The sequence below is a fragment of the Eptesicus fuscus genome, chromosome 14 (genome assembly GCF_027574615.1).
Source record: "Eptesicus fuscus isolate TK198812 chromosome 14, DD_ASM_mEF_20220401, whole genome shotgun sequence".
NCBI lineage: Eukaryota > Metazoa > Chordata > Mammalia > Chiroptera > Vespertilionidae > Eptesicus > Eptesicus fuscus.
This window is the reverse complement of record NC_072486.1, coordinates 54,341,117-54,368,887: the sequence shown is the minus strand read 5'-3', so window position 1 is coordinate 54,368,887 and position 27,771 is coordinate 54,341,117. Positions and strand designations below refer to the sequence as shown.

Below are 27,771 nucleotides of genomic sequence, written 5' to 3'. Positions count from 1 at the left end.
AGCATAAATCTTATGCTACCTTTTGTTCGTGAGGAGATTGGCATTTTATTTGGTTTGGGAGATAAAGCAGTAAAGTAGGCCCCTCCCTCCCCCCATTTACTTCTGAATTTCCAAGAATTTCTGTTAATGGAAATAAAAACCATCTATGTAAATGCAATTTAATACATGGCTGGAACATTTGGGGGAAACAAACACCTTATAGTAATTGGGTTATGATTTATACACACGGCATAAAATACAGCAGAAATTTTCTATCATCTGTAAGGGTGTGAAAATTTAGGTTATTTTCAGTCTTTTTCCTATTATAGTATGATAATGTATTTTTACTTATCAAGTATAGAGAGTAAGTTTCTAGAAATAGAATAACTGAGTCAGTAATTTTGCCAAGTTGCTCTTCATTAGAATTACCAATTTATACTCCCACCAATAATATATGAGATTATCTACTTCCCATCTGGCCACATAATGTGTTTTCAAGATTTATTTGCAACTTTGATAGATGAAATGTGTAATATAAGTGTAGTTTTAACCTGCATTTCTCTTATGAGTGAGTTTGAACATATTTCATATATTTAAGATCTGTTTATATTTACTTTTATAGTGAACTGTCGGTTTACATTTTTTTTTTTTGCTATTGGTTAATCTTTGATGTCAACATTTATTTTTAGTTGATTTGTACTAACTTGACATATTATGAAAATTAGTCCTTCCCTCAGATAATACTTTGCATTCCCCCCCCCCCCCCCTGTTTTTCTTTTGGTAGTTATGGGTCTTGTAGAATATTTTTAGTTATCTAATTAATCTTTTTAAAATCCCTATTGGATTAATTAGAAATTCCTTCCCTATTCTGAGGTGATGCGTTCTCTATCATTTTCTTCTGGTTTCCTTCCTGCTCTTCACTTTCAGCTAATTTTTGGGTTAACCATCTATTTTTAGAATTTGATATGTGCTGAGTAAATTTATATTTTTAAATAAAACACTTATATTTTAAATTATACATAGACATACATATATGTAAATAAAATGGAAATATTAGCCACAGCTGTCAGCTGGAAAGGAAGTGAGATTCTTGATCACTTTCTTTAAAATTGCTCACCCATGGATATGTCTTATTGATTTAAAAGTGTAATTTTTGAGTAAAGATATTTCTGAAGAAAGTTGATTTTTCTGGAAATAATTGTCTTTTAATTGAACTATGTAGGCTATGGATCATCTGCAGTCATTTATTGCCGATTGTGATAGAAGAACAGAAGTGGCCAAGAAAAGATTAGCAGAAACTCAAGAAGAGATTAGTGCAGAAGTGGCAGCAAAGGTAACAATTTCAATATTATGTTATTAAAAAATATATATATTTCTTTATTGATTTCAGAAAGGAAGGGAAAGGGAGAGATAGAAACATCAATGATAAGAAAGAATCATCGATCGGCTGCCTCCTGCATGCCCCCCACTGGGGATCGAGCCCGCAACCCCGGCATGTGCCTTTGGCTGGAATCGAACCTGGGACCCTTCAGTCCACAGGCCGACACTCTATCCACTAAGCCAGTGATGGGCAACCTTTTGAGCTTGGTGTGTCAAACTTCGCCAAAAAACTGAGCATAACTCGGGTAGTGTGTCACTTTGAGGAAAAAACATTATTTCGCAAATGTTTCATCCTCAGGAGCAGCAAATGTTTCATCCTCGGCATGCGGCCGCCTCAGCGGCCATGTGTCATCAGAAATGGCTACGCGTGTCAGTGCTGACACGCGTGTCATAGGTTCGCCATCACTGCACTAAGCCAAACGGGCTAGGGCATCAATTTTTTCAATAGTACAGAATATAGTTTGTTGTTTTTTTTTTTAAATATATTTTATTGATTTTTTACAGAGAGGAAGGGAGAGGGATAGAGAGCTAGAAACATCGATGAGAGAGAAACATCGACCAGCTGCCTCCTGCACACCCCCTACTGGGGATGTGCCCGCAACCAAGGTACATGCCCTTGACCGGAATCGAACCTGGGACCTTTCAGTCCGCAGACCGAGGCTCTATCCACTGAGCCAAACCGGTTTCGGCCAGAATATAGTTTTATCTTTTAATTTTGAAAAATTACATTCACAGAAGCTTGCAAAGACAAATGGGAAATTCTATGTACTCTTCCTCTAGCTTTCTCTTAAGATATCTTACACAACCAGTACAGTGTCAAAGGCAATAAATTAATATTGGTCCAGTCCTTGTATTTTATTCAGATTTCACCAGTTATGCATGCATTTACTTGTTTTGTGTGTGTAGCTTTACGCAGTTTTATCATATATGCAAATTGGATAAATATTATAATAATTACATTAATTGTAGCATTATCATCACAAGGCTTCCTCATGTTAATCCTTTATAGCCGCACGCACCGCCCTTTCCCCTACCCCCTGGCAACCACTAACTTATTTTCTGTCTTTATAATTATACCACGGGCCCTGTGCACGAATTTGTGCACCTTGAAAGGAACTGTGGGCCATGAGGCTGCGGTGGGCACAGGGGTGGGTGGGTCTCGGCCCATCCTCCATGCCCACCCCGGCCCCTTCCTCTGCGGCCCCCGGTCCCCTGTCTGCTGGCAGCCCTGCTCCTGCCGCCGCCGCTCCCACTGCTGACAGCGCCAGCCCCGCTTTCACCTGCTGAAGGTGCAGAGCAATTGGGGCCGGAGCCAGCAGCGGGTGTGAGCAGGGTCGGCACCGTCAGTGGGTGTGAGTGGTGGCTGCTGCCCCGATCGCTCCTCAGAAGCATCGGGAGGTGGAAAAGCCCTGAGAGGCAATCGGGGCCAGCAGCCATCACTCACACCCGCTGCCGGCTCCGAGCGATTAGCACTGGCATTGGGTGTGCGGCGCTGGCAGCAGGAGCGAGCACTGGGTGAGAGCAAAGAATTTTCAGTAACCACCCAGAAGCTCACAATTATGACAGTGACTGGCGCCCCTGCTCACCTCCATCATCCTGCCACGGCCTACGCCCACATTTCGCTCTCTGACGCCTGTTGCCGACACCTGCATGTTCCGTACACGTCCCCTGGTGGTCAGTGCATGTCATAGCGACCAGTTGTTAGGTTGTTCCACTGTTCGGTCTATTTGCATATTAGCCTTTTATTATATAGGATTATTTCACCTAATAGCACATAAATGGAGTCATGCAGTACCTATCCTCTTAAGATTAGCTTTTTATATTCAACACAACTTGAGATTCATACAAGTTGTTTTATCAGTAGTTCATTCCTTTTTATTTCTGAGTAGTATCCCATGGTATGGATATATTGCAGTTTAACCATTCAAATATTGAAGGGAACATTTGGGTTGTTTCCAGTTACTGGCTAATATCAATAAAGCTGCAGTAAACATTCATGTACAGATTTTTGTGTGGACATAAGTTTTTATTTCTCTGGGATAAATAACCAAGACTGCAATTGCTAGGTCATGTGGTAAGGCCATTTTTAGTTTTGGAAGCAAGTACCAAACTTTTTTCCTAGAGTGGCTGTACCATTTTACATTCCTACCAGCAATGTGTTAGTGATCTACTTTCTTCACAAAGTGCCAGCATTTTGATGATGTCACTGTTTTATCCATTCTGAAAGGTGTGTTACTACATCTCATTGTGGTTTCAGTTTGCATTTCCCTAATGACTAATGACTTTGTACGTTATTTTCATGTGCTTATTTGCCATCTGTATATTCTCTTCAGTGAATGTCTTGTATGTCTTATGCCCATTTTCCAAATGGAATGTTCTTTCGTTTTTATTGATTTTTAAGAGGGGAAAGGAGAGGGAGAGAAATGTCAATGTAAGAGAGATACATCAGTCTGTTGCCTCCTGTTGAACCCGCAACCTGGGCATGTGCCCTACCCGGGAATTGAAACGGTCTCCTTTTGGTGCATGGGACAATACTCAACCAACTGAGCCACATAGGCTAGGGCAAGAATGCTCACTTTTTAAATGTTGAGTTTTGTCTACTCACTACTTTTTTTTTTTTTTAATACATTTTTATTGGTTTTCAAGAGAGGGGAAGGTGGGGGGAGAGAAAAACATTGATGTGAGAAACATCAGTCGGCTGCCTTCCGTATGCACTCCAACTGGGGATCAAACCAGAAACCTGGGTATGTGCCTTGACCTGGAATCGAACTGGTAACCTTTGGTGCACAGAACAAGCCTCAACCAACTGAGCTACATCTACCAGGGCAACTCACTATTTTTAAAAAATATTTTGTTGTGAACTTATACACAAAAGTAGAGAAAAACACAACGAATCCTAATGGATTCAAAGCTGTCAGCTTTCTGTTGTTTCATTATTTTACTAGAGGCCCAGTGCACAAAAATGTGTGCACTAGGGGGTCCCTCAGCCAGGCCTGCACCCTCTCACAGTCCAGGACCCCTTGGGGGATGTCTGCCTTCTGGATTAGGCCCGCTCCCCACTAAGCTGGCAGTCGGACATCCCTCTTGCACTCCGGGACCCCTCACTCCTTACCGCCCACCTGCTCCTTAGTGCTGCTGTGGAGGCAGGAGAGGCTCCCGCCACTGCCGCTGTACTCGCCAGCTGTGAGCCTCGCTTCTGGCTGAGCACCACTCCCCCTGTGGGAGCTCACTGACCACCAGGAGGCAGCTCCTGCATTGAGCATCTGCCCCCTGGTGGTCAGTGCACATCATAGCGACCAGTCGTTCTGGTTGTTTCGCCATAATGATCACTTAGGGTTTTATATAAACTAGTGGCCCGGTGCACGAAATTTGTGCACGGGAGGGGAGATGTTCCTCAGCCCAGCCTGCACCCTCTCCTCTGGGACACCTTTGGGGATGTCCAACTGCTGGTTTAGGCACGATTCCTAAACTGGCAGTTGGACATCCCTCTCGCAATCCAGGACCGCTGACTCCTAACTGCTCAACTGCCTGCCTGCCTGATCGCCCCTAACCACTATGCCTGCTGGCCTGATTACCCCCAACTGCTCCCCTGTCAGCCTTCTTGCCCCCACCCTGCTGGCCTAATCACCCACAACTGCCCCTCTCTGCTGGCCTGCTTGCTCCCAACTGTACCCCCTGCCAGCCTGATCACTCCCACCTACCCCCCTGTTCGCCCCCAACTGCCACCCCTGCCAGCCAGCTTGCTCCCAACTGCCCTCCCCCTGCCGGCCAGCTTGCCCCAAACTCCCCTCCCGCCGGCCTGATTGCCCCTAACCGCCTTTGCCTCAGCCCCGCCACCATGGCTTTGTTAGGAAGGACATCTGGAAGGTCTCCTGGTCTAATTAGCATGTTACCCTTTTATTAGTATAGATAAGCAACTTCTAGATGTCATATTTCACTTCTAAAATATAACCACAGAGTCATATCCATGAAGTTAACAAGATTTAACCTTTTGCACTCGGATGTCGAGTGTGACTCGACACGGTTAGCATTGGTAGCAGCTCGAGAAAAAAGCAAGCGAGTGCAAAGGGTTAAAAATTACTTAATACACACAGTGTGTTTCTTTTTCCTATATAATTGGTGTGGTCTAATCAGAATTCAGAAAAGGTCCATATGTTGCATTTTGTTGGTTTGATGACTTCCTACTTTATAACATTCTGTACCATTCCATGTAGTGTAGTACATTTTATGAAAATGGAGAATGCGATAGTTGTCCAGGTAGGATAGTTATCCAGCATTAAATACTATAGTGCTTTGATATGTATGTACAAAGGGAAATGGATTCCCTTATTTGTGAAAAGGTTACTTTCAACCAACTTTTTCTGAAAAGTTCTCTGAAGAGGATTATAAAGATGGACATACTAAAGTACTCTCTCATGGTTGAAAGGGATCTACAATTGCTGGCTAGATCCCAAGCTGTATTGGTTATCTATCACTACCAAAATGCAGTTTAACAAACTACCTCAAAATTCAGGGACTGGAAACAGTAAGTATTTATTTAGCTCATTGACTACTGATTTAGGCTGAACTTGACTGGGTATTTATTCCTGTTTTAGCGGGGCTCTCTCTCTTCCTTGTCTTCCAGTCAGCTGGAGGTTACTGAACTAATTTCTCAGGGTGAGAGTTGAAAAACAAAAGCATCAAGCTCATTCTTGAGTAAGCACTTTTCAAGCCATTCCTTGTGTCATGTTTGCTACCGCCTTGTTAACCAAAGCCAGTTAATTATGTGGTCAAGATCAGATTCAAAATATGATGATACTCGGTAAAATAGCAAAGGGCATGGGTACAGGGAAGAATGAAGAGTTTGGGGCATTAATGCAATTATTCCATGACAGATATTTAAAGAAAAATACCACTTTGTTAAAGAGGTAATGATAATAGAGTTGGAAATTTCCTGGATTGAAGGAAATTGAGAAGTAAAGATTATTTGAGAAGTACGTCTTATTTTATTAAGACCAGATATCCATATCAAATTAGAACCTTCTTTGCTAATATAATTGACCACATAGGATAAATACTTATGGCCAAAAAATAGACTATGTGTACCTATCAAGTGCCATTAAAAGAAAAGGAATGAACTAGGATGATGGTGGTGCTGAGTATGAGGAGGAGGAGGAGGAGACATATCAAATCCCAGGAAAACATTAATCCCAGTGAAAAGACATGGACTAAGGGAGAAGGGTTGTCATGCTATTATACTAAAAGTCAGTAATGTGCTGCGCAGTGTATGTGCAAGGCACATTTTCTTGTTTCTCATAGCTTTGTGAGATATTAAATCCCTGCTACTCAGATGAGGAAGTAGATTCAGGTAAAATAATATGACCAAAATTGTATACCTAGTAACTGACTTGCCAGATATCTAAAGTAATATCTTTGCTTCAAAGAGAATTCACCAGCACCAGTTTATATCTTTAACTCATATTTGAGCTAATGCTGTTTGTTGGGCATTGGAAATACAAAGATGGGAAATACAGATAGCTATCTTTAATGTGGTATGATATATATAAAAGTAATTGTAAAAAACACAAAGGTAACTCAAAAGAGGATTTGGCTCTCTGCTTTTGTGTGTAAGTGGAGGTGAAATATAGTGATTGATCAAGAATGCTTCATAGAATAGATTCCAATTGGATCTTGTTCAGTGAATAGACATTCACTAGGCAGGCAAGTGAGGTAAAGGGATGACATCCCAAGAAGAAAGGGTATTTTATACTTGGAATACACTGCCAAAGCCGAGGTTGCAAAGTGATAGTTTAGAGATCAGATGTATCCCTGACCTCACCGAAGTGAAGGAGGCAAGCTCAAAACATCCTAATGTCTCACGAATTTATGGTGTGCTCAGAAAGCATTGTTTATAATTGTATTGCCTCATATAATAACTTTTCTGAGCATTTCTGAAACATTTTGAACTTCGATTCTTTGTCTGCTTTTTATTCGTGATCTTCTTTTCTGTTACTTTTAGGCAGAACGTGTTCATGAGTTAAATGAAGAAATTGGTAAATTGTTGGCTAAGGTGGAACAACTAGGAGCTGAAGGAAATGTGGAAGAATCTCAAAAAGTAATGGATGAAGTAGAGAAAGCACGGGCAAAGAAAAGAGAAGCAGAGGTAACTAAACTCTTAATGTTGGTCTGTAGAGCCTTATTATCTATAATTTATTTTTAATTCCTCACTGGAGGAGTGAGGATATTTTTTCCATTATTTTTTAGAGAGAGTAGGGGGCGGCGCGAAGAGAGAGAGAGAAGAGAGAAGAGAAACATTGATGTAAGAGGGACATATCGGTTGTTTGTCTCCCACTCGAGCCCTGACCAGGGCCAGGGATTGAACCTGCAACCAAGGTAACGTGCCCTTGACCTGGAATTGAACCTAAGACCTTTTGGCCCCCAGACCAGCAATCTAACCACTGAACAAAACTGGCCAGGGCAGTATCTACTTCTCAGAACATATATAATTAGTCCATGTCATACTAATGGGTTATATATCAAAATTAGTGATTTTTGGAATTTGGAGCCATTGATATGAAATTTATAGCTGGTAAATAAAATTAACTGAACTAGCTAGTCATACACAGCAGTCATTTGTGTCTGTGTGCATGTACACATACTCTGCATATATCTGGTTACTGTGATACCCTATTCTCCATTTTACATCCATGCAACTCTAGCATTCTCCCTTCTCTTCCCACCTCAGTACAGTCCGCTAGCACCTTGTGAGCCTCAGCTCTTCCTCCACAGCACAGTTAAAATCTGATATCCTGCACACGAAGTTCTATTATGTTTGGCCCAAAATTCTATTTTGTTTTTTAAGAAATTGAATGCCTTCATATGAGATTGTATTTTCCACTTTTGCAGTAGTCTCCATTGCTTGTAACTGCATCATACCTGGGTTTAATTTGTTGTTATAGCCTTAAGGCAGAAGCTTAGGTCATTGATTTTAGACCATTTAATGTTATATGTTTTCTTCTAAGCACAACTATAGCTGCATCCCACAGATTTTCATTGTAATTTAATTTAAAAATTTACCTATTATTGCTTGTGATTTCTTTTCTTCTCTCTTCCTCCTCCTCCTCTCTCTCCTCCTCTCCCTCCTCCCCCTCCTCCAACTGTTTATGATAGCATAAACAGTTGATTAACACAGATTTTGTATGTTATATGTATTATATACAATATTCTTACAATAAAGGTAGTGAAATGAAAATATAGTACTACACTGTATTTATCGATACTGTAAGTTTGTCATCTGCTTCATCTTCAGTACCAACATCAATACTGTCTTATGATACAAAATACTATAGATGTTTAACATATAACTAACACTAGACCACAAAAATGAAAAAGATGTGAAAAAGAAATTTATGTTTATTTACAGATATAACAATAATTCATGCTAAAATAATGGAGAAGCAGTAATAGTCATCTGATGGCACACATAAACTAATTGAAATTCCATGGCACACCAAAAAATATATTTTTTGCCAATCTATCAAAAAATAGGTATAATTTTAATTCATTTACACTGGATGGCTATTGTTGTGTTGGCTGTTGTCTTTTTTTTTTAAGTCTTTTATTAAAGGCTTTTTTTAGAGAGAGGAAGGGAGAGTGGAGAGACAGACATTGATGTAAGAGAGAAACATCAATTGATTGCCCCCCTTATAAGCCCCAACTGGGGGGTCGAAGCTGCAACCTGGGTATGTACTGAGATCAGGAGTCAAACCTGTCACCCTTTGGTGTATGGGACCACACTTCAACCAACCCAGTCACACTAGCCAGGGCTGTTGTCATTTTTTTATTTGGCAGTCTAAGGGAAAAGAGGTCAGTGCCCCTGACTAAATAGTCAGGTATCGCATGTTTAAAAATTTTTGCAGCATACCGGTTGAAAAATCTCTGGCCTAGTGTAATCAATAAGATTGCTTCACAGTAGCCTAGCCTATACATTAATGAATAATTATAAAATTTTAATGGCATACAGTATTCCAAGTCATATTCCTAATACAGTATTGGAAACATAATTATATATATATTTCTTTTTAATTGATTTTAGAGAGAGGAAGGGAGAGGGAGAGAGAAACATCAATGATGAGAGAGAATCATTTGGGTGCCGTGTTATTAATTAACTAGAAGCCCGTTGCACGAAGTTTCGTGCAATAGACCTTCCTTCACCTGGCTGCCGGCACCAGTTTTCTGCCAGCAGCAGTTTTCCTCTGGCCACCCGCCGATCGGAGAGCCTCCCGCCAGCACGATCGGCCACCCTGAGAGGAATTCCGATCGGGAGGCGCTCCCGATCGGCGGTTGGCCAGAGGAAAACTGCTGCTGGTGGAAAACTGGTGCTGGCAGCCACGCAATCGGCCACCCCGAGTTCCGCCACCGCCGCCTTCCGCCGGCTCCATCTCCATCGGTCCTCCTGCAGTGCCGGCCGTTGGGGCCTGCGGGAGGAACGGGGGGGGGGGGCGGCGCGGACTCATGAGTCTCCCGTTGTTCCCCCCGCCCCTCATCCTGTCAGCCCAATTGGCCACCCCAAGTCCCACCCCCAGCCTGCTGCCGGCCCAATTGTGGGCGTAGCGGAGTGATGGTTATTTGCATACTTTCCTTTTATTAGGTAGGATGTTTATGGTATTACACTAAACGAAATGGAAAATATGCAAGAAGCTCAAGAGCATAGTTTTTACTGTGTTATCCAGTGTACTGTAGAGATGAGCTGATCACATATTTGTTTTATAAAATGTCCTTCAGTTTGGGTTTGTCTGATTTTTGTCAGGAATACCACTAAAGTTATGTTACATCCTGTCAGAAGGCACATGTTAATGGTTTGTCCTATAACTGTGATGTTACTATGTTAGTGTTTGGTATTGATACTTGGAGACGCTAAGTATTTTGTTTCCCATCACTTTTTGATTCACAAGTTATTGGTTACTTTTGTCTGAATGTATTGACTCCCTTTTAAAGAACTTTTCAATAGATTATATCCAGTAATGTCCACTTATATCTATATCTCCTTAGTCAAAGCTTCACAGAAGCTTGGAAATGTTTTTAACTGTGTATGCTCAAAACAAAGAGCAGAATTCTGTCAATAAGGATAAAAGGATACAGTGGATATACAAACCTACTAGTATTATTTCATTATTGAACAATATAAATAAAATGGTTGGGTAGAAGATATCTAAATTTCAGTAAGGCATTTTCATCTCTTGTCTTATAAACTATTACTTTTAGTATGAAGTTTATTATTTGTATGCCCCATCCTCATTTCCAAAGGGATGTGTAAGAAAGAAGGCAGTGGAAGGAAGCTGTAACGTTATAGAAGATGTGCATGCCTTCTCTGCAAGCATGGGCGACTTCTACTTCCTTGATCCTTCACTGATAAATAGTTTTGGGGTTGCTACAGCTCATTTTTAACAAAAATTATAGAAAACAGAACATTGAGAAAAACTTTCAGAAAGTTGTGTTCTGTATCATGGTAGATACAGTAGTTCTTGGTAAAAAGTATTTGGGGCTCCAATTTTTTTTATTCCTAGTGAAGAGGTCCTGAGACAGAGGATGGGGGGTTATGGGGAATCTAGAATTTTCATGACAAAATAGCCATGCTTTTGTGTATTCATTAGAAAACATTTTGTTCTTTAGAAAAGTGTATTTTGTTTAATTGATTGATGTTCATTGAAGTTTTATGAACATTGTTTTTCACTTTTGTCTAGGAAGTGTATCGGAATTCTATGCCAGCTTCCAGTTTCCAACAGCAGAAACTTCGAGTCTGTGAAGTCTGCTCTGCTTATTTAGGTCTTCATGATAATGACAGACGACTGGCTGATCATTTTGGGGGTAAACTGCACCTGGGATTTATTGAAATAAGAGAGAAGCTTGAAGAATTAAAGGTATATTGTTAAATTAATATCACTTTATCTAATTTAACCATTAATTCTTTTGATCTGTATTAGTTGTCTTTTCATATAGTAATCTTGACTGTGAGTCTCTTTCACAGTTCATACTGGATAGTGTAGGATTTCAGATGGAGATACCAGCTGGTTTAATGGATATTGTTTGAGAGACAGACCTTTAAATACTATTCCCCTATTCTTGGAGGTAGTAGTTGAATATGATGGAGTAGAAATATTGCAAACTGGTTTTAAACTAATTCTTTTATACAAAGTCCCCTAAGTTTTTCTCTTTTTTTTTTTTTATAAAATAATATAATATTTACTCTAAAGGAAGTTGGGGAAAATGAACCGAATATTTAGTTGAAATATTTTGCAGTTCTTCACTATATAGCAAGCTGATAGGACCTCTAGTTTTATTTTACACTCCTGCCCCCATTTCTGAAAGGAGTTAGAATGAAACCTATTTTAAAAAAAAGGACAATCACTATCAAATAAGTACGCTATTCTGAGAAAGGCAACAAGTTCTTACTCATCTGCTGAGTTCTATTGAGATGATAAGCAAACAGAAAAGGTATTTCTGAGGAGGCAAACATAAACAGATTGATGAATATTGTAGTTAATAGTGGGCTCTCTGTATTCTGAGTAGCTAAGATGATCTCGCTTAGGTAAGTTTTAAAAAAATGACAAAATGAGTTTCAGTATAGCAAATGGTACCTATTTGGGAGTCTTTGCAGATAGACCTTGCAACAGGACAGTTTAGCATTTTACTGTTTTTAAAACAGCAGCATCAGGATGGTATTGGAAGTGACAGAAAACATTTCTATATTGGAAATCATAGAGCATGGGAACTTGTGATTTATAATGGTTGGTTTCTTTTAAAAAATACAAAATAATGCTAGGAAGTATTCAGAGGAGAAAAAATTTATAGAACTAATTTTCAAATATTAAGAGGTCATGAAGGCCCTAGCTTGGTAGCTCCGTTAGAGTGTCATCTTGATACGCCAAGGTGCGAGTTCGATCCCTGGTCAGGGTATATACAATAAGCAAGCAGAATGCACAAATAGTGGAACAATAAATCAGTGTTTCTCCTTCCCTCTCTCCCTATCTCTCTCCCTCTCCCCCTCTCCCACCTCTCTCTTTCTAAAAATCAATAAGTAAATTTAAAAAAAAGTAGAAGAAGTCATGGGGGACCATGAAATTTTATAAATTTTACAAAAAGAGGAAAGATTGCCGAAACCGGTTTGGCTCAGTGGATAGAGCGTCGGCCTGCGGACTCAAGGGTCCCAGGTTCGATTCCGGTCAAGGGCATGTACCTTGGTTGTGGGCACATCCCCAGTAGGGGGTGTGCAATAGGCAGCTGATCGATGTTTCTCATCGATGTTTCTAACTCTCTATCCCTCTCTCTTCCTCTCTGTAAAAAATCAATAAAATATATATATATAAAAAAAAGAGGAAATATTTTAGAAACCAGACTTGTAAGTCTAATGATTTTACTTACCAAAATTGAATTGTTGCCCTAACCAGTTTGGCTCAGTGGATAGAGCGTCCGCCTACGGACTCAAGGTTCCCAGGTTTGATTCTGGTCAAGGGCATGTACCTTGGTTGCGGGCACATCCCCAGTAGGGAGTGTGCAGGAGGCAGCTGATCGATGTTTCTCTCTCATCGATGTTTCTAACTCTCTATCCCTCTCCCTTTCTCTCTGTAAAAAATTAATAAAATATATTTTTAAAAAATTGAATTGTTATTAGCAGATTTTGATGTTACTTGTACAATATTGGAAACCAGATCTGGCTAAAGTTTAGGATAATGCTCATTAAGAATGGACCCAATAAATAATGCTTCTCATTTATTACTATTTAAACTTAGTTGTTTTTTTTGTTTTTTGTTTTTTTTTTAAGAGAGTTGTAGCTGAGAAGCAGGAGAAAAGAAACCAGGAACGCCTGAAACGAAGAGAAGAAAGGGAGAGAGAAGAAAGGGAAAAGTTGAGGAGGTATGGAGTAATGAATTGAAATAGTCCAAGTATTTGAAGTTGAAAATCCTTGTTTCTAATTTGAGATGTGAGTGGTATAAGATTTTAGATGTTAACAAATGTAGACATGGGAAATTTTTGTTTACTCTTTAAAATGCTACCATGCAAAACAATGTTTGTGCAAGTATGTTAACGTAATGGCCATTAAAGTCAAGGTCCTTTTTTCCTTCAAAGTGTATTGAAGAGGTAATAAAGGGAGAGTCACATCTTTGTTTTATAAGCTATATAAAAAAGCTCTTTCCAACCCCCTGATTTTCATGATGGGATAGATTTGTACCAGGTTGGCATGGAACTATTTTTATGATGTATTTTATGCTTGATAAAAGGTTTGGATTTTTTGTTTTATTAATTAAATTTACTTTCATGCTATAATCAATTCTAGGAGCTATAAACTTTAAAAATGTTTATTAATTCAATAATAGGTAAATTATTTTTAATTGGTATTAATAGTTATTTTTATATTGGTATTGGTTGATAGAATCATATAACTTCATATTTACAATGTTTAAATGTTCTGGGTTACTTTTATTCATTATCAACAAATTGCTTGGTACTCTGGTGGCAACATTCTTTGTATGTCTTGTTCATAACTTCAACAATTTTAGGATGGGCAGGTATGCCACAAATGGTTCACCTGTAGTTCTAATTTATAATGTTCCCTTAATTGTATTACACATCTCTGAAATTTAAATGCCTTACCCTTGATAATATGTATAGGTCATGCCAACTTCCTCTTAGCTTTTTTTTTATTTTTAATATTTTTATTTAGTTCAGGAGGGAAAGAGATAGAAAAGAAACATCAATGATGAGAGAGAATCATTGATTGGCTGTCTCCTGCACCCCCTACTTGTGATCGAGCCCGCAACCCTGGGCATGTGCTGTGACTGAGAATCAAACCGTGACCTCCTGGTTCATAGGTCGACACTAAGCCACTGAGCCATGCTGGCTGGGCCATCTTCCTCTTTGGGGAAGTGCTGTCATTCCTCCATTGATGAATATGTTCTTCATTTATCATAAATTTCACCTCAGAGCTTTAGCTCTATTCTCTTTTGTGTGCTCTGATGGTGATATTGCCCAATATTGTAATATTTAAAACAATATAAATGGCATTAGAAATCTCAGTTTAACTTAAAATTCAACTGAATGTAGTGCCACTAATATAAATGATTCAACTGAGGTAAAGCAAATGAGAAAAAAGTATTCTTTGCCGAACTACATTTTCACATTTGTAGATGACAAGAAAGTACATTGCATCTTTTCTGTTGCCACTTGACAAATTCTTTTAAATGATAATTATAAATGCAATGTATTTCAGTAATGCTTCTTAAAAATTTTTAATCTGTATATGAACTTAAGTATTATAGCTAAGTATGGAAGATGAGGAAATTGCAAGTAAGTTCAAAATTACACAGGATAGGATTCCAGCTATGGTACTGAAAAAGGTAATGGTAAAAATTACTATTACTTACCGAGTGCCATTTTCCAGGCACTGTGCTAAGAATTTATCTCTAGCAGTTCATCTAATCCTTACAATTCCCCTTTGAAATTGATATTACTATCCTTCTTTTACAAATGACAAACTAAGCCGAGGGGAATATATATGTCTGCCAAGGTCACACAGATGGTGAGTGGTGGAACCAGAGTTGAAACATCAGGCTGATTCCAAAGCCATGCTTCAACCATCTATATAGTCTCCACAAAAAAACTATAATATTGGCTATTACTATTTATTGAGTGTTAATTGTGTGCTAGGAAATGTAAGAGCGTTTTATGTAAGTGTCATGTGTCATGTTAAACATGTTGTGTCCCCTGGCCTGGTGGCTCAGTTGGTTGGCGTGTCATCTTGTATACCAAAAGGTTTCCAGTTCAATCCCCAGTTGGGTTACACGCAGGAGGCAGCTGATCAGTGTTTCTTTCACATTGATGTTTCTCTCTATTTCTCTACCCCTTCCTCTCTCTCTCAAAAATCAATAACACATATCCTTGGGTGAGAAGAACGGAAAGGAGGGAGGGAGGGAGGGAAGGAGGGAGGGGAAACGATGTAAGATTGATTTGGGTGTTCTAGGGATTATAGTATGAGTTTGCAGATCCAAAGTGTATGCAACTCAGATCATAGAAATTTTACTCTGTTCCCAGAGGGAAGGAAGAAATGACAGATAGAAATACCAAAGAATTTTTCCAGGGTTGGAAAGTAAGTGGTTTCTGGAGAATTAGTGAGTTGTGATGTACTGTGTTAAGAGCCAGGTTAAGAGAATTCATATGCCAAGGTGGGGAAGTCTGTAGAGTTTGTAGTGTATTTTGAAAATGTTTCTGTGAATACACATGCCTTATATTTATAAAGTTAATATAAAAATTACAAATCAGGAAGAATGTAATTTTTAACAGCCCAGCATACTTATTCTCATTTATAATTACTTTTCTAAAAAATAGATTGTTTTGTTTTGTTTTTTTAGGTCTCGATCACATAGCAAGAATCCCAAAAGGTAGGTATAATACAAGTTAAGTAGTGAAGCTGTATTTTTTTCAAATATGGGTGTTATAGATAAAATGCCTTTTAAAAATGAATGAGAATAGATTAGTACACTTAATATTTTTATAGTTCAAGTTCAAGCAATATCTTTTAAGAAGAAACTGTTCAGAAGATATCCATGCACTATAGTTTAGATTTATCAAAGTAAAATTATATAAACAGTGCCCTGGAGTTAGGGGGAAAACTTAAAACATTTCAGAATTTTTTTTTTTTTTTTTTTAATTTTTGTTGATTTCAGAGAGGAAGAGATAGAAACATCAATGATCAGAATCATAAATTGGTGGCTGCCTCCTGCATGCCCCCTTACTGGGGATCAGTCACCAGGTTCATAGGTCAACTTTCAACCATTGAACCACACCGGCTGGGCTAGAGTCTTTATTTTTTTTTTTTAATTGGCATTTATGTGCACTTTTTTTTTTTTAAAGCAAAGTTAGCTTACTTTTTAAAATTATTTTAATTTTTTTTTAAATATATTTTATTGGTTTTTCACAGAGAGGAAGGGAGAAGGATAGAGAGCTAGAAACATTGATGAGAGAGAAACATCGACCAGCTGCCTCCTGCACGCCCCCTACTGGGGATGTGCCCGCAACCAATGTACATGCCCTCGACCGGAATCGAACCCGGGACCTTCCAGTCCGCAGACCGACGCTCTATCCACTGAGCCAAACCGGTTTCGGCTATTTTAAAAATTTTATTGATTTCAGAGAGGAAGGGAGAGAGAGATAGAGACACCAATGATGAGAGAGAGAATGATTTATTGGCTGCCTCCTGGGGATCGAGCCTGCAACCCGGGCATGTGCCCTTGACTAGGATTGAAACTGGGATGCTTCAGTCTGCAGGCTAATGCTCTATTCACTGAGCTAACCCAGTGAGGGCCAGAGTATTTCTCTAAAATCTCATTTAGAAGCTCAGGGTAAATATGTGACAGGATTTTTTTTTTTTTTTTAAATAAATTTGGGTGATGCATCTAAGAAACATTCTAAGAGAGGTACCTGTTGAAAATGTAAGTAGGTTAAATAATTGGATACATTTTTGAATGAGAGGTTCATGGTGGATTAGTAAGGGAAACTAAAATGTTTAGTTCAGCCCTGGCCAGTGTGTACTGTGCACTGAAAGGTTACCATTTCGATTGCTGGTCAGGGCACATAGGAAAATGCCCTGTCGAAGTGCAAACGGGAAGCAGCTGATCACTGTTCCTCATATCAGTGTTTTTCTCTCTCCTCCCTTTCTCTCTCTCTCTCTCTCTCTCTCTCTCTCAAAAATCAATAAAAACATATTAAAAATAAAATGTTTAGTTTATGCCTCCATCTTGACTTTATATGAGTTAGTACTTACCCTTGGTAACTGATCACAAAAAGCTTGAAAGGGGCACTTTCAGCCTTAAGGAGGAAAAGGACATGATAACCCTTTTCTTTGACTTACGGATTTCATATTTGGGGGCTTTTTGAAGCCTTTATTTACAATTTTTACTAGCTATTGTTAATTGTTTTCTATCTGAGAAAGGTGGGAAAACGGTGTGCTTTATCGTTCTTAATTCTTCACTTGCCATTCTCATTCTTATCCTTGACTCTTTCTCATGAATTTATTCCCACCTAGAATGCCCTTTCTCATTCTTTTTTTTTTTAAATATATTTTATTGATTTTTTACAGAGAGGAAGGGTGAGGGATAGAGAGCTGGAAACACCGATGAGAGAGAAACATAGACCAGCTGCCTCCTGCACACCCCCCACCGGGGATGTGCCCGCAACCAATGTACATGCCCTTGACCGGAATCGAACCTGGGACCCTTTAGTCCGCAGACTGACGCTCTATCCACTGAGCCAAACCGGTTTCGGCCCCTTTCTCATTCTTTTTGAAATCCTAGTATTCCTCTTGTTTGGATGACATTTTTTAAAAAAACATTCCAAGTACTCTTAACTGTATTGAGTAACTATTTCCCGAGAACTTTTCCCTCTAAACGGGAGCATTTGTCTTTATAAAAGAAAAACCTGCCCTAGCTGGTTTGGCTTAGTGGATAGAGCATCGGCCTGCAGACTGAATGGTCCCGGGTTCAGTTTTGGTCAAGGGCACATGCATGGGTTACAGGCTCGATCCCTAGTAGGGGGCGTGCAGGAGGCAGCCGATCAATGATTTTCTCTCATCATTGGGGTTTCTATATATCCCTCGCTTGCTCTCTGAAATCAATAAAAATATTTTTTTTTTTTTAAAAAAAAAAAAGCAAAACCTTACATTTTTTAGATGCCCCTAAGTGGTTTTTAACCTTTCAGTTATTTTTCTGCTTAAAACACTAAAAAGCTAAGACATTAGTAAATAAAGAGGACCAGTTGGGTTAGCTAATTTATGTTGTGAGTTTCTCAAATCTAAAATAGAAGTATAAGCATTAAATGATGATACTATTCTGTTTATTGGTTGGTTAATGCAAGCTGCTTACCTTTGTTGAAAAAAATATTTAAATTATTTGTATAAGTGAAATAAATTATGTCAGCTCTGTTTAAGTCCTCCAAAGATACTCCATTTCTTTTTTTACTACCTGACCTATTTTTATTTATTGCCCACATATCTGGAATATGTATATGGGTTGGTCAAAAGTAAGTTTACAATTGTTTGTGTAGAAAATACAGTAATAAATAAGTAATAATATAAGAATAAACTCTGTTTCCCTTACAACTATAAACCTACTCTTGCACATCCGTGTAATTGCAGCACAATCTTCTTAGTACCAAGAACGGTGCATTAGGCATCCAGTAAATATTTTTTGAATGATGGATAACTTTAAAAAGATAAATGGAAAAAAAAAAAGATAAATGAAGTAATACATTGAAAGAAATGGATTTATTGTAATAGCTCAAAATGAGTGATTAACCAAAATAACATTTGGCAAAACTTGTATTGAATGAATTTTAAGCTCTTTCCCCCTGCATAAAATTGTATCTTGTGAATATTCATGTCAAGGAAGAAGTCTAACTTCTTTAAGATTCTGAATCTGCCCTGTCAAGCTAACTGTATATAACAATGCATACCTATTGTGCAGATTAAACAACAATATACTAGAATGTGTCTGCTCTGCGGAAGTGCACCAGCTCAAAGAAGTATGGATAATAAAATAATTTTGTTTTGTTAAACCTCACCTGAGGATATTTTTCCATTGATTTTTAGAGAGAGTAAGAGAGGAAGAGACAGAGAAGAAAACATCAATGTGAGAGAGAGACATTAAATGGTTGCCTCTCAAAGGTGCCCCAACCAGAGTGCATGCCCTTTACCGGAATCAAATCTGTGACCCTTCAGTCTGCAGGCTGACTCTCTATCCACTGAGTCAAATCGCCTAGGGCTCCCCCTGCTTCATATCAGAAATATATATGTATATACATATATATATATTTTTAATATTTTATTGATTTCAGAGAGGAAGGGAGAGGTAGAATCATTGATTAGCTGCCTCCTGCACAACTCCTACTGGGGATTGAGCCTGCAACCCAGGCATGTGCCCTTGACTGGAATCGAATCTGGGACCCTTCAGTCCGCAGGCCAATGCTCTATCCACTGAGCCAAACTAGCCAGGGCTATATCAGAAATATTTTTAAAAATCTTTTTTTATTGCCTAGGTGGTGTTGCACAGTGGTTGAGTCTTGGCCTACAAATGGGGAAGTCATGGTTTGATTCCTGGCCCAAGTTGTGAGCTCAATCACCACTAAGGGGTGTGTAGCAAGCAGCCAGTCAGTGATTCTCATCATTAATTTTTCCATCTCTCGCTCCCTCTCCCTTTCTCTCTTTGAAATCAATAAAAATGTAATACAAATATTTTTTATTGATTTTTAGATAGAGAGGAAGGGAAGGGGGAAAGAGAAAGAAAAATAATGTAAAAGTGGAACAGCGATTGGCTGCTGTACACGCCCCTTTGGGGATCGAGCCCAAAACCTGGGCATGTGCCCTGACCAGGAATTGAACCAGCAACCTCTAGGTACTTGAGAGAATGCCCAACCGACTGAGCCACACTGGACAGGGCCAGAAATGTTTTTTTCAAGTGTGAAATATTCTGTTCAATTATGGTTATGTCCACAGTATGTGCCTTTCTTTGACCATAATGTTGACATACACTAAATGCTTTTAAAGTTCACTTAACAAAATAATCATTGGAAAATAAAATCAGTTGGCACATGTAACACCTGAATAATGTGCTTTTGTACTGTTATATTAAGTGCCTCTTCTAAGTTTCATACCTTTATTTCTCATTGTTTTCCCTCAGTTCTGTCTTCTGCATATGCCATCCCCTCACCACACACAATACACAAGTTAGTTTTGTGACCAAGTAGAGACTACAGAAGTGTTTTTCCTTCTAGCTTCTTTTTTTTTTTTTAAATATGTGTTTATTGATTTCAGAAAGAAGAAGGTAGAGCGGGGGAGAGAGAGAAAAAAAAAAAATCAATGATGAGAATCGATAGGCTGCCTACTGCATGCCCCCTACTGGGAATTGAGCCTACAATCTGGGCATGTGCTCTGACCAGGAACCCAACCATGATCCCCTGATTCACATAGGTCGATGCTAAATCACAGAGCCACACTAGACGGGCTGTCTTATTCTGTTTGGATTACACTGTGACTAGGCATATTGTGGACATTCAAACTTCTTTTTTTTAAATATATTTTTATTTATTGATTTTAGAGAGGAATGGAGAGGGAGAGAGAGAAACATCAATGATGAGAGAGAATCATTGATTGGCTGCCTTCTGCATGCTCCCCACTGGGGATCGAGTCTGCAACCTGAGTGTGTGCACTGAACAGGAATTGAACCATGACCCCTGGTTCATAGGTCAACGCTCAACCACTGAGCCACTTCAGCTCTCTGGATTAGAGTGGTCATACAAAACCTCTCTAATCCAGAGAGCTGAAGCTTATTCTAAACAATATTTTTTTCAAGTCTCCTCCCTTCTATCCATGTCCATCAGGTACATGCTTTATCTAAAGTACACTAAAAGTCTTAGAAGTTTAAATGAAATTCATTCCATAAAGCATCTAGATAATACAATCCCTGATGTGTAGTAGTTTTATAGATTGGTTTCCTTTTTTTATATTCCTGATGTAAATTTATACACTATGGATTGACCTTTGTGTGCGTCATAGCAACTGGTCGTTCTGGTGTTCGGTCGATTTACATATTAGCCTTTTATTTTATAGGATTATATGGGATACCAGCAGTTTCAGTGGATTTAGTTGACTTGAATAGAATTGGCATTAAGCAAAGCTACTAAGGGATAGTTTCTGTTTAAAGAGAGCCTTTAGTCAATGAGCAATGTAGTGTTGACAAAGCTAAAATGTAAATCAAATATTTTTTGTAGATCCAGGTCCAGAGAGCATCGCCGACATCGATCTCGCTCCATGTCACGAGAACGGAAGAGGAGAACTCGGTCTAAATCTCGAGAGAAGCGCCATCGCCACAGATCTCGCTCTAGCAGCCGAAGTCGCAGCCGCAGCCACCAGAGAAGTGGGCACAGTTCTAGAGACAGAAGCAGAGAGCGATCCAGGAGGAGGTACTGAGGTGTCCATAAGAGGACATGGAACTACCTTTATGGTTTAGAATTGGAATACTATTGGTTTGAAACTTGCATCTGGTAATATGTACACATTTGTGTGTGGGTGTATTAACAGTTTTTTCCCTGATTGTATGGGTAGTTCAGGAAGAATATTCTTATGAGCCAGAGTAAGACATTTGGAACAAATATGTGCAGAGGTTATGCTTTTCTCTGCGTGGTGTGTTTTTGGCGGGGGGTGGGGGTGGGGACGACGACGTACTTCATGGGCAAATAATTTTAGGTACCAATAGTCTTAGAGGTTTTTTTTCTGTATGTATTGATGAATTAGGGGCTCTGAGCAGTCCTTTCATTGAATTGTTCAGCTTTGTTTGACATTGTTTTCCATACTTCTTTGAGCTGGTGCACTTCCGCAGAGCAGACACATTCTAGTATATTGTTGTTTAATCTGCACAATAGGTATGCATTGTTATATACAGTTAGCTTGACAGGGCAGATTCAGAATCTTAAAGAAGTTAGACTTCTTCCTTGACATGAAAATTCACAAGATACAAGGAGTGCAGACCCAGGGTAAAGTAAGTTTAAGGACCTGGAAATTTCATCGGGACAAAGGATAACAATGTGGTGAAGCCTTAGTACTCTGTCTATATAGACCAAACTCCCAAAGTGTCTCAGGTTACACGATGGTCCTTAAGCTAGTTCATTTCTGTGGAGCATAAGCCACACTTTAGGTTGTTGTTTTTTTTCTTGATAACTCTTTTTTTTTTATTTCAGAGAGAAAGGGGGAGAGAGAGTAACATCAGTGATGAGAGAGAATCATCAATCTGCTGCCTCCTGCATGCTCCCCACTGGGGATCAACCGCGCGTGATCTCCTGGTTCATAGGTCGATGCTCAAACACTGAGCAACACTGGCCCGGGCCTTGGCAACTCTTCTTAAACATGCATATAATTTTTTGAGTTCCTGGTCTCTACTGGTTTTAAATTGTCTATGGATTATGCTACATAAAAACCATGATAGAATCCACATAACGCTGTTTAAACTTTCTGGTTGTTTTTTTTTATTCCCAACCAGCCATTCCCTGAAACCACTCACAAGCTGAGTTAGTTCATAGGCTGTCAATCAATATTTATTATATTCTTGATTTGTTCCAAGTAAGTCTTTCCTCCCCAGCTTTATTGAGGTATAATTGGCAAATAAAATTCTAAGATATTTAAAGTGTGCACTGTGGTGATTTGAGGTACATTACAAAAGCATTTTCACCATTAGTTAATTAGCACATTCATCACCTCACATATTTATCTCTCTCTTGTTTTTGGTGAGAACATTTAAGTTCTACTCTCTTAGCAAACCAAGAAGTTCTTAAGGTGACTTTAATCAGGAAGAACTGTATAGGTAGGTCTAGTAAAAAATACCAAATATAACTTAGTTGAGCAACTTTATTCAAGTGAGTTGGAACACAGGACTAACATCTTGGACAACAGACTGATACAAAACCTAGCATATTACAAAGTGCTAAACTGTATGTCATAGAGTAATACAGGAGTGTAGATGTTTATTCCAGAGCAATAAAAAAATGGCTCAGGTAGTAGATAAAACTTGAATAAAGTGGGTATCATTTGAATAGGTAAAGCCAGGTAGGAAAAGATGACTAATTATCAGGCAAAGGTAGAGAATGAGCAGGGAATTTATATAAGGGATAGTTTCTGATAGTGTGATTTGCCACTTATCTCAAATTCTTAAAACTGTAGGCATGGTGCCATGCCCAGAAAAATGCATTTAAAAAAATGTTAACTGCACTGTAAATTTTGGGAATCATTCTGCTGGTTGATGGATGGTCTAGACAATTTCGCTGGAGAGCCCGCCCACCTTTCATTGTTTCTGGTGTCTGTCACCTCTTTTATGGTGGTTGAGATAGAAGGGCTACTCTCTGAGATTGTGTTGTTCTAGTCCGTAATGCTTCCTGCATTCATGAAGTTGTATAGGACATTTTCCCACCATACACTTGATACCTCTACTAAATTTTCAGCATGTCCTAAAGAGGATTATTTTTGTAAAAGTTTTGCTTTTCTCTAGAGCACTTCTAATCTTCATATTCAAATTACTCTCTTTCAAAGTAATAGTCTTTGTTTTACCAAAAATTATTGGAAAGTTGCTATTAAAACCTAAATGTTATAAGTTATTGCTATATATTTGAGTTTAATTTTCAAGGTAAAAGTCTAAGTTAAGAGTCTTTAATGATTTGTTGTTCCCCTGCCTCAGCTGAAATACTGGTCTCTGATATAAGCATATTCTGTTTGTGACCTTTCCCTTGCAACAGTTACCCTTGGTAAATGAGGGCCATTTTCAATTCTCCTGCTTCCTACTTCCTGTAGTGCAGACCCTGGAGTCCGACTAGTTGGGTTCGGTGGCCTGGGCCAAGTAATTTAATTATCCTACCTTTCTTTCCCCATCTACTAGGTAGAGATAGATAGTAAGACCTGCTTTATTAGGATTATTGGTAATTTGAGTGAAATAGTGAATGGAAACTGCTAGTATATAGGCATTGTAATCTCTCACAAAGCATTAGTTGATGCTCATCTCATAGTTGATTTTCAGTTATTACTGACCTCTAACTCGTCATCTCCATATTCCATTCTCATGAATAAGTATGGATAGGATTAATGTAGCCAGATGTGTACTGTGTTTTTTTTACACATCACTTTTAAATTAAGCTCATTAAAACCTTAATTAAGCAGAATGCTCAAAGTTGGCATTACTTTATCTTTCAACCTTTTTAGTTTAATCCTCTTTAACTATATTTCTAGAACTGAGTATAGTAGTAGTTTTTTCCTGCCATAGAAGTTGAAAGTATTACTTAATCAGGCCTCAGATCCAAATTCTGAACATGGGTTAAGTGAAATAATTATGTAAAAGTATTATGTCACCTATAAAGAATGAAATAAATATAATATGTGGTACTGATTCATTCTAGATGTTGAAAGTATAGAAAATTCCATATTAATTCTGATCCCGTAATGTCCTTTGGTTTTTCTACTGACTGAATCTCTGATATGAGCTTGTTTTGTTATTATTTACTTTGTTGAAGTTGGGTGTGGGAATAGAGAGGTGGTATTAAGAAACAGTCATGGTTGGGGACTCTTTCCCCCTCCCCACTTGGGAATCTGTGCTGTGGGACTCTTTTCCCCTCCCCATGTGGGAGTCTGTTCTTGTTTCTCAATAAATTTCCACCATTGCTATAAAAAGAAAGAAAAAAGAAACAGTCATGGTTAATCAAGATTTATAATAGTGTGATTGTCTTTCTCTGTCTTCCATCCTGATTTTTATCTGTTGGTTGAATGAGCTAACTCAGGAGGAGTAAAGCAGATTTTGAAAATAATCAATGGTTACCTTGTCATTAAATGAGTAGTTTTCTTATCTAAGTTGACTGCAAGGCCAAATCTGGCCCCCTAGCCTGTTTTTGTATAGGCAGTAACCTATGGATGGTTTTTACATTGTTAAAGGGTTGATAAAAAGAAAAGGAAGAAGAATATACCACAGAGACTGTATGTGACCTCAAAACCTCAAGTACTTACTCTGACCAGACAGCAAAAAAAGTTTGCAGAGCCCCTGTTTAAGACATTGATTTCCATCCTATGTGGGATCTACATTCTATTATATATTTTAAAATAAGATAATACGGTTTGCTTTTTTAAGTTATTGTCTACAATTCTTATGTTAAATGCATTTGCTATGAATTGGAGAAGGTTTTTTGATTGCCTCTCAGAATGAGAATGTCCTATAAATTCTTATTTTCGAATATGGTTTTTCACCCTTATCTATTTTCACCCATGTCTTTGTTTTAGATAGACCCTTATCAAATATGGTAGTGCTCTTTTCTGTCAGAACACTGACTCTTGTCTTTCTTGGATATATTCTGTATGTCTTCAGCAGTCATACCTTAATATTTATCCGATTCTTTCTCTTGGATTTTGGGTTCCCCAACACATTTTGCTCCTTAAATTAATATTTTTCAGATCCTCAAAAGAAAGATTCAGAGACCAAGACTTAGCATCACGTGACAGAGACAGGAATTCAAGAGACAGATCACCTCGTGACAGAGATCGAAAAGATAAGAAGCGGTCCTATGAGAGCGCTAATGGCAGATCAGAAGACAGGAGGAGCTCTGAAGAGCGCGAAGCAGGGGAGATCTAATTAGCTGTGTACATATCCTCAATCCTTAAGCTTCCTATGGAGTTACATACTATTGTTTAGTTTACAGCTGTTTGGGGTGACACAGGGAGCAGTTCCAGACACCTATCCAGCTAGGCTAGATACACAGTATCTAACTTGATCTGAACTTGTTTTCCTGATGTAGCCTAAACTACATCTAGAGTTTCTGGTGAACCTGTAATACAGTTCTGAAAATACAGTTTTATAAAAGACGCAGAGGTCTTTATTCTTTCAAGTAGGAGTGATAGTGAATGAATTGTGTAACTTGCCTTGGGATTTTTTGAGCATTTGTAAAATGCTGTCTTCCTTTCTAGTACAAACCGCAGCTTTTGGAATTTTCCTTTTTAATTCTTCTTCCTCTGACTTTTTGTATCCCCTAATACCTCCGACCCTCTGATTATAAGAGAAAAGGGGGTTAGGGAAGTAATATAACTTCTAAGGTTCTGTTCCCATTAATTACTAGCTGATTACAGTTCAAAGCATTTATACTGGAATGTGTGCTGGAGAAATTTAAATATTGGGAGTTTTGTTTGTTTGTTTTAGAGTTGAAAGTTGAACAGCTGTTGCATTACATACTTTGCTTTTTTTATTGACAATTTGAAATCAAACAAGTCTTGATTTTTCTGTTGTATTGAATTGCTACATTCGGGGTGTTTTGAAAAGGGGGTGGGGGCAGGGACTTTTTCATAAGCACTTCTTGTTTTATTTTGTGTGTGTGGAATATAAAGGCTACACCCTTATTGTAACAAATAATAGTAAAATGAAAGAAACAATCACCACCATCATCATTAAACTGTAACTTGTCTTAGTAAATAGTCACTAGAACTATGCTGTGGGCATTTCTTCTATTCTGTTATATCATTAATAGTGCCTTACTGTGCAAGGCACCAAAGGAAATCAAATTATACTTGCGAAGATTCAAGATGAACTGTTCCACCTGGGTCCTTGCCGACTATATTCCAGCTGCTTCAGGGCTGTCTGTAACAACTGCTATCAAGACAGACTGGACCTGCAGAAGAACTTGGAGTTTTCATTTGTTTTTGTTTTGTATTTCTTCCCATTCAGCAAACTGAAATAAAAATATGGAATAACTAACATAATGAGGCTATTTCTGCATTGAAAAGCTGTATATACCCACTATGATTTAAACAGGTATCACTTGTGATTCTAGAAAGTCTGAGGAGCCAAAACCGGTTTGGCTCAGTAGATAGAGCGTCGGCCTGCAGACTCAAGGGTCCCAGGTTCGATTCCGGTCAAGGGCATGTACCTTGGTTGCGGGCACATCCCCAGTGGGGGGGTGTGCAAGAGGCAGCTGATCGATGTTTCTCTCTCATCGATGTTTCTAACTCTATCCCTCTCTCTTCCTCTCTGTAAAAAATCAATAAAATATATTTAAAAAAAAAGAAAGTCTGAGGAACAAAAATACATTAAATAATGAAATTAGTGTCTGAATATAATTATCTAAGACCACCTTTCAAGAACTATTTTTAATTTGTTCCCCTAAGTGTGAGGAATGCAGGCTTCATTGAATTTAGAGTGTAAATCTGAGACCATCCTCACATCTCTCGAGGTTGCTGGCTGACAGCTGAGGCCCTTCAGAACCTCAGTCCACCATCATATGCTGTAACTGACTTAAATATTTAAAAAAGTATTTTCTGTTTTTTTCTATCTGAAATAACAAAAGGTGTTTATATCCTGATTTTATTATAACCTGACTTGATATTTAGATTTTCCCAGGGTATAAATAAGGCAATAAAAGTTGTTTTCATTTTTCTTTCCATTGCCTGCTCTAATTAGAAAAAGCAATCCCAGCTTCAGGGAAGTTGGGAAATGCTGGGGAGGGCTCAGAGAACAGGGTTTTGATGACAGAGGCCGATTAGGGGACTAGGTAGGGGTTTACCAGCAGAATGATGCTGGGATCACAGGTGAGCGGGTCCTTCATGCATTTTTTCCAGGTACCAGCAGAAACCAAGATGTTGAAGGTTCTGGGCCTACAAGCACGTCTGGGATCAGACCAAACTAATGGCCAGCATAATAGGGTTTTGGCTGAAAGCAAGGCATTCAAACGCACAGAACTGGGCTCTCAGTCAAGGATCCATCAAAGAGATGAAGCCATATAGAAGTCAAAGAGTGGCCCTCAAAGTCCCAACTAGTACACTCCTATATCTGGATACTGTTGGCTGCCTGGAACAGAAGATCCAACTCACATGGGCTT

General features: G+C 38.7%; 1 protein-coding gene across 8 annotated transcripts in view; it reads left to right on the top strand.

The window, feature by feature from the left end:
- The window catches only part of LUC7L2 (LUC7 like 2, pre-mRNA splicing factor), a 64,363-nt gene extending 37,213 nt beyond the window's left edge, over positions 1 to 27,150 (top strand). For 2 of the 8 annotated variants that reach the window (XM_008150479.3, XM_054726435.1), the window contains exons 4-10: positions 1,202 to 1,312; positions 7,358 to 7,501; positions 11,082 to 11,258; positions 13,160 to 13,251; positions 15,744 to 15,773; positions 21,154 to 21,345; positions 25,361 to 27,041. In XM_008150479.3, the coding sequence (XP_008148701.1) occupies positions 1,202 to 1,312; positions 7,358 to 7,501; positions 11,082 to 11,258; positions 13,160 to 13,251; positions 15,744 to 15,773; positions 21,154 to 21,345; positions 25,361 to 25,538 (924 nt within the window). In that variant the 3' untranslated portion in view covers positions 25,539 to 27,041. Of the gene's footprint in view, positions 1 to 1,201; positions 1,313 to 7,357; positions 7,502 to 11,081; positions 11,259 to 13,159; positions 13,252 to 15,743; positions 15,774 to 21,153; positions 21,346 to 25,360 lie in introns of all 8 variants that reach the window. The other 6 variants (XM_054726439.1, XM_028159013.2, XM_054726436.1 and 3 more) reach the window with 6 other exon arrangements.
- The last annotated feature ends 621 nt before the right edge of the window (positions 27,151 to 27,771 follow it).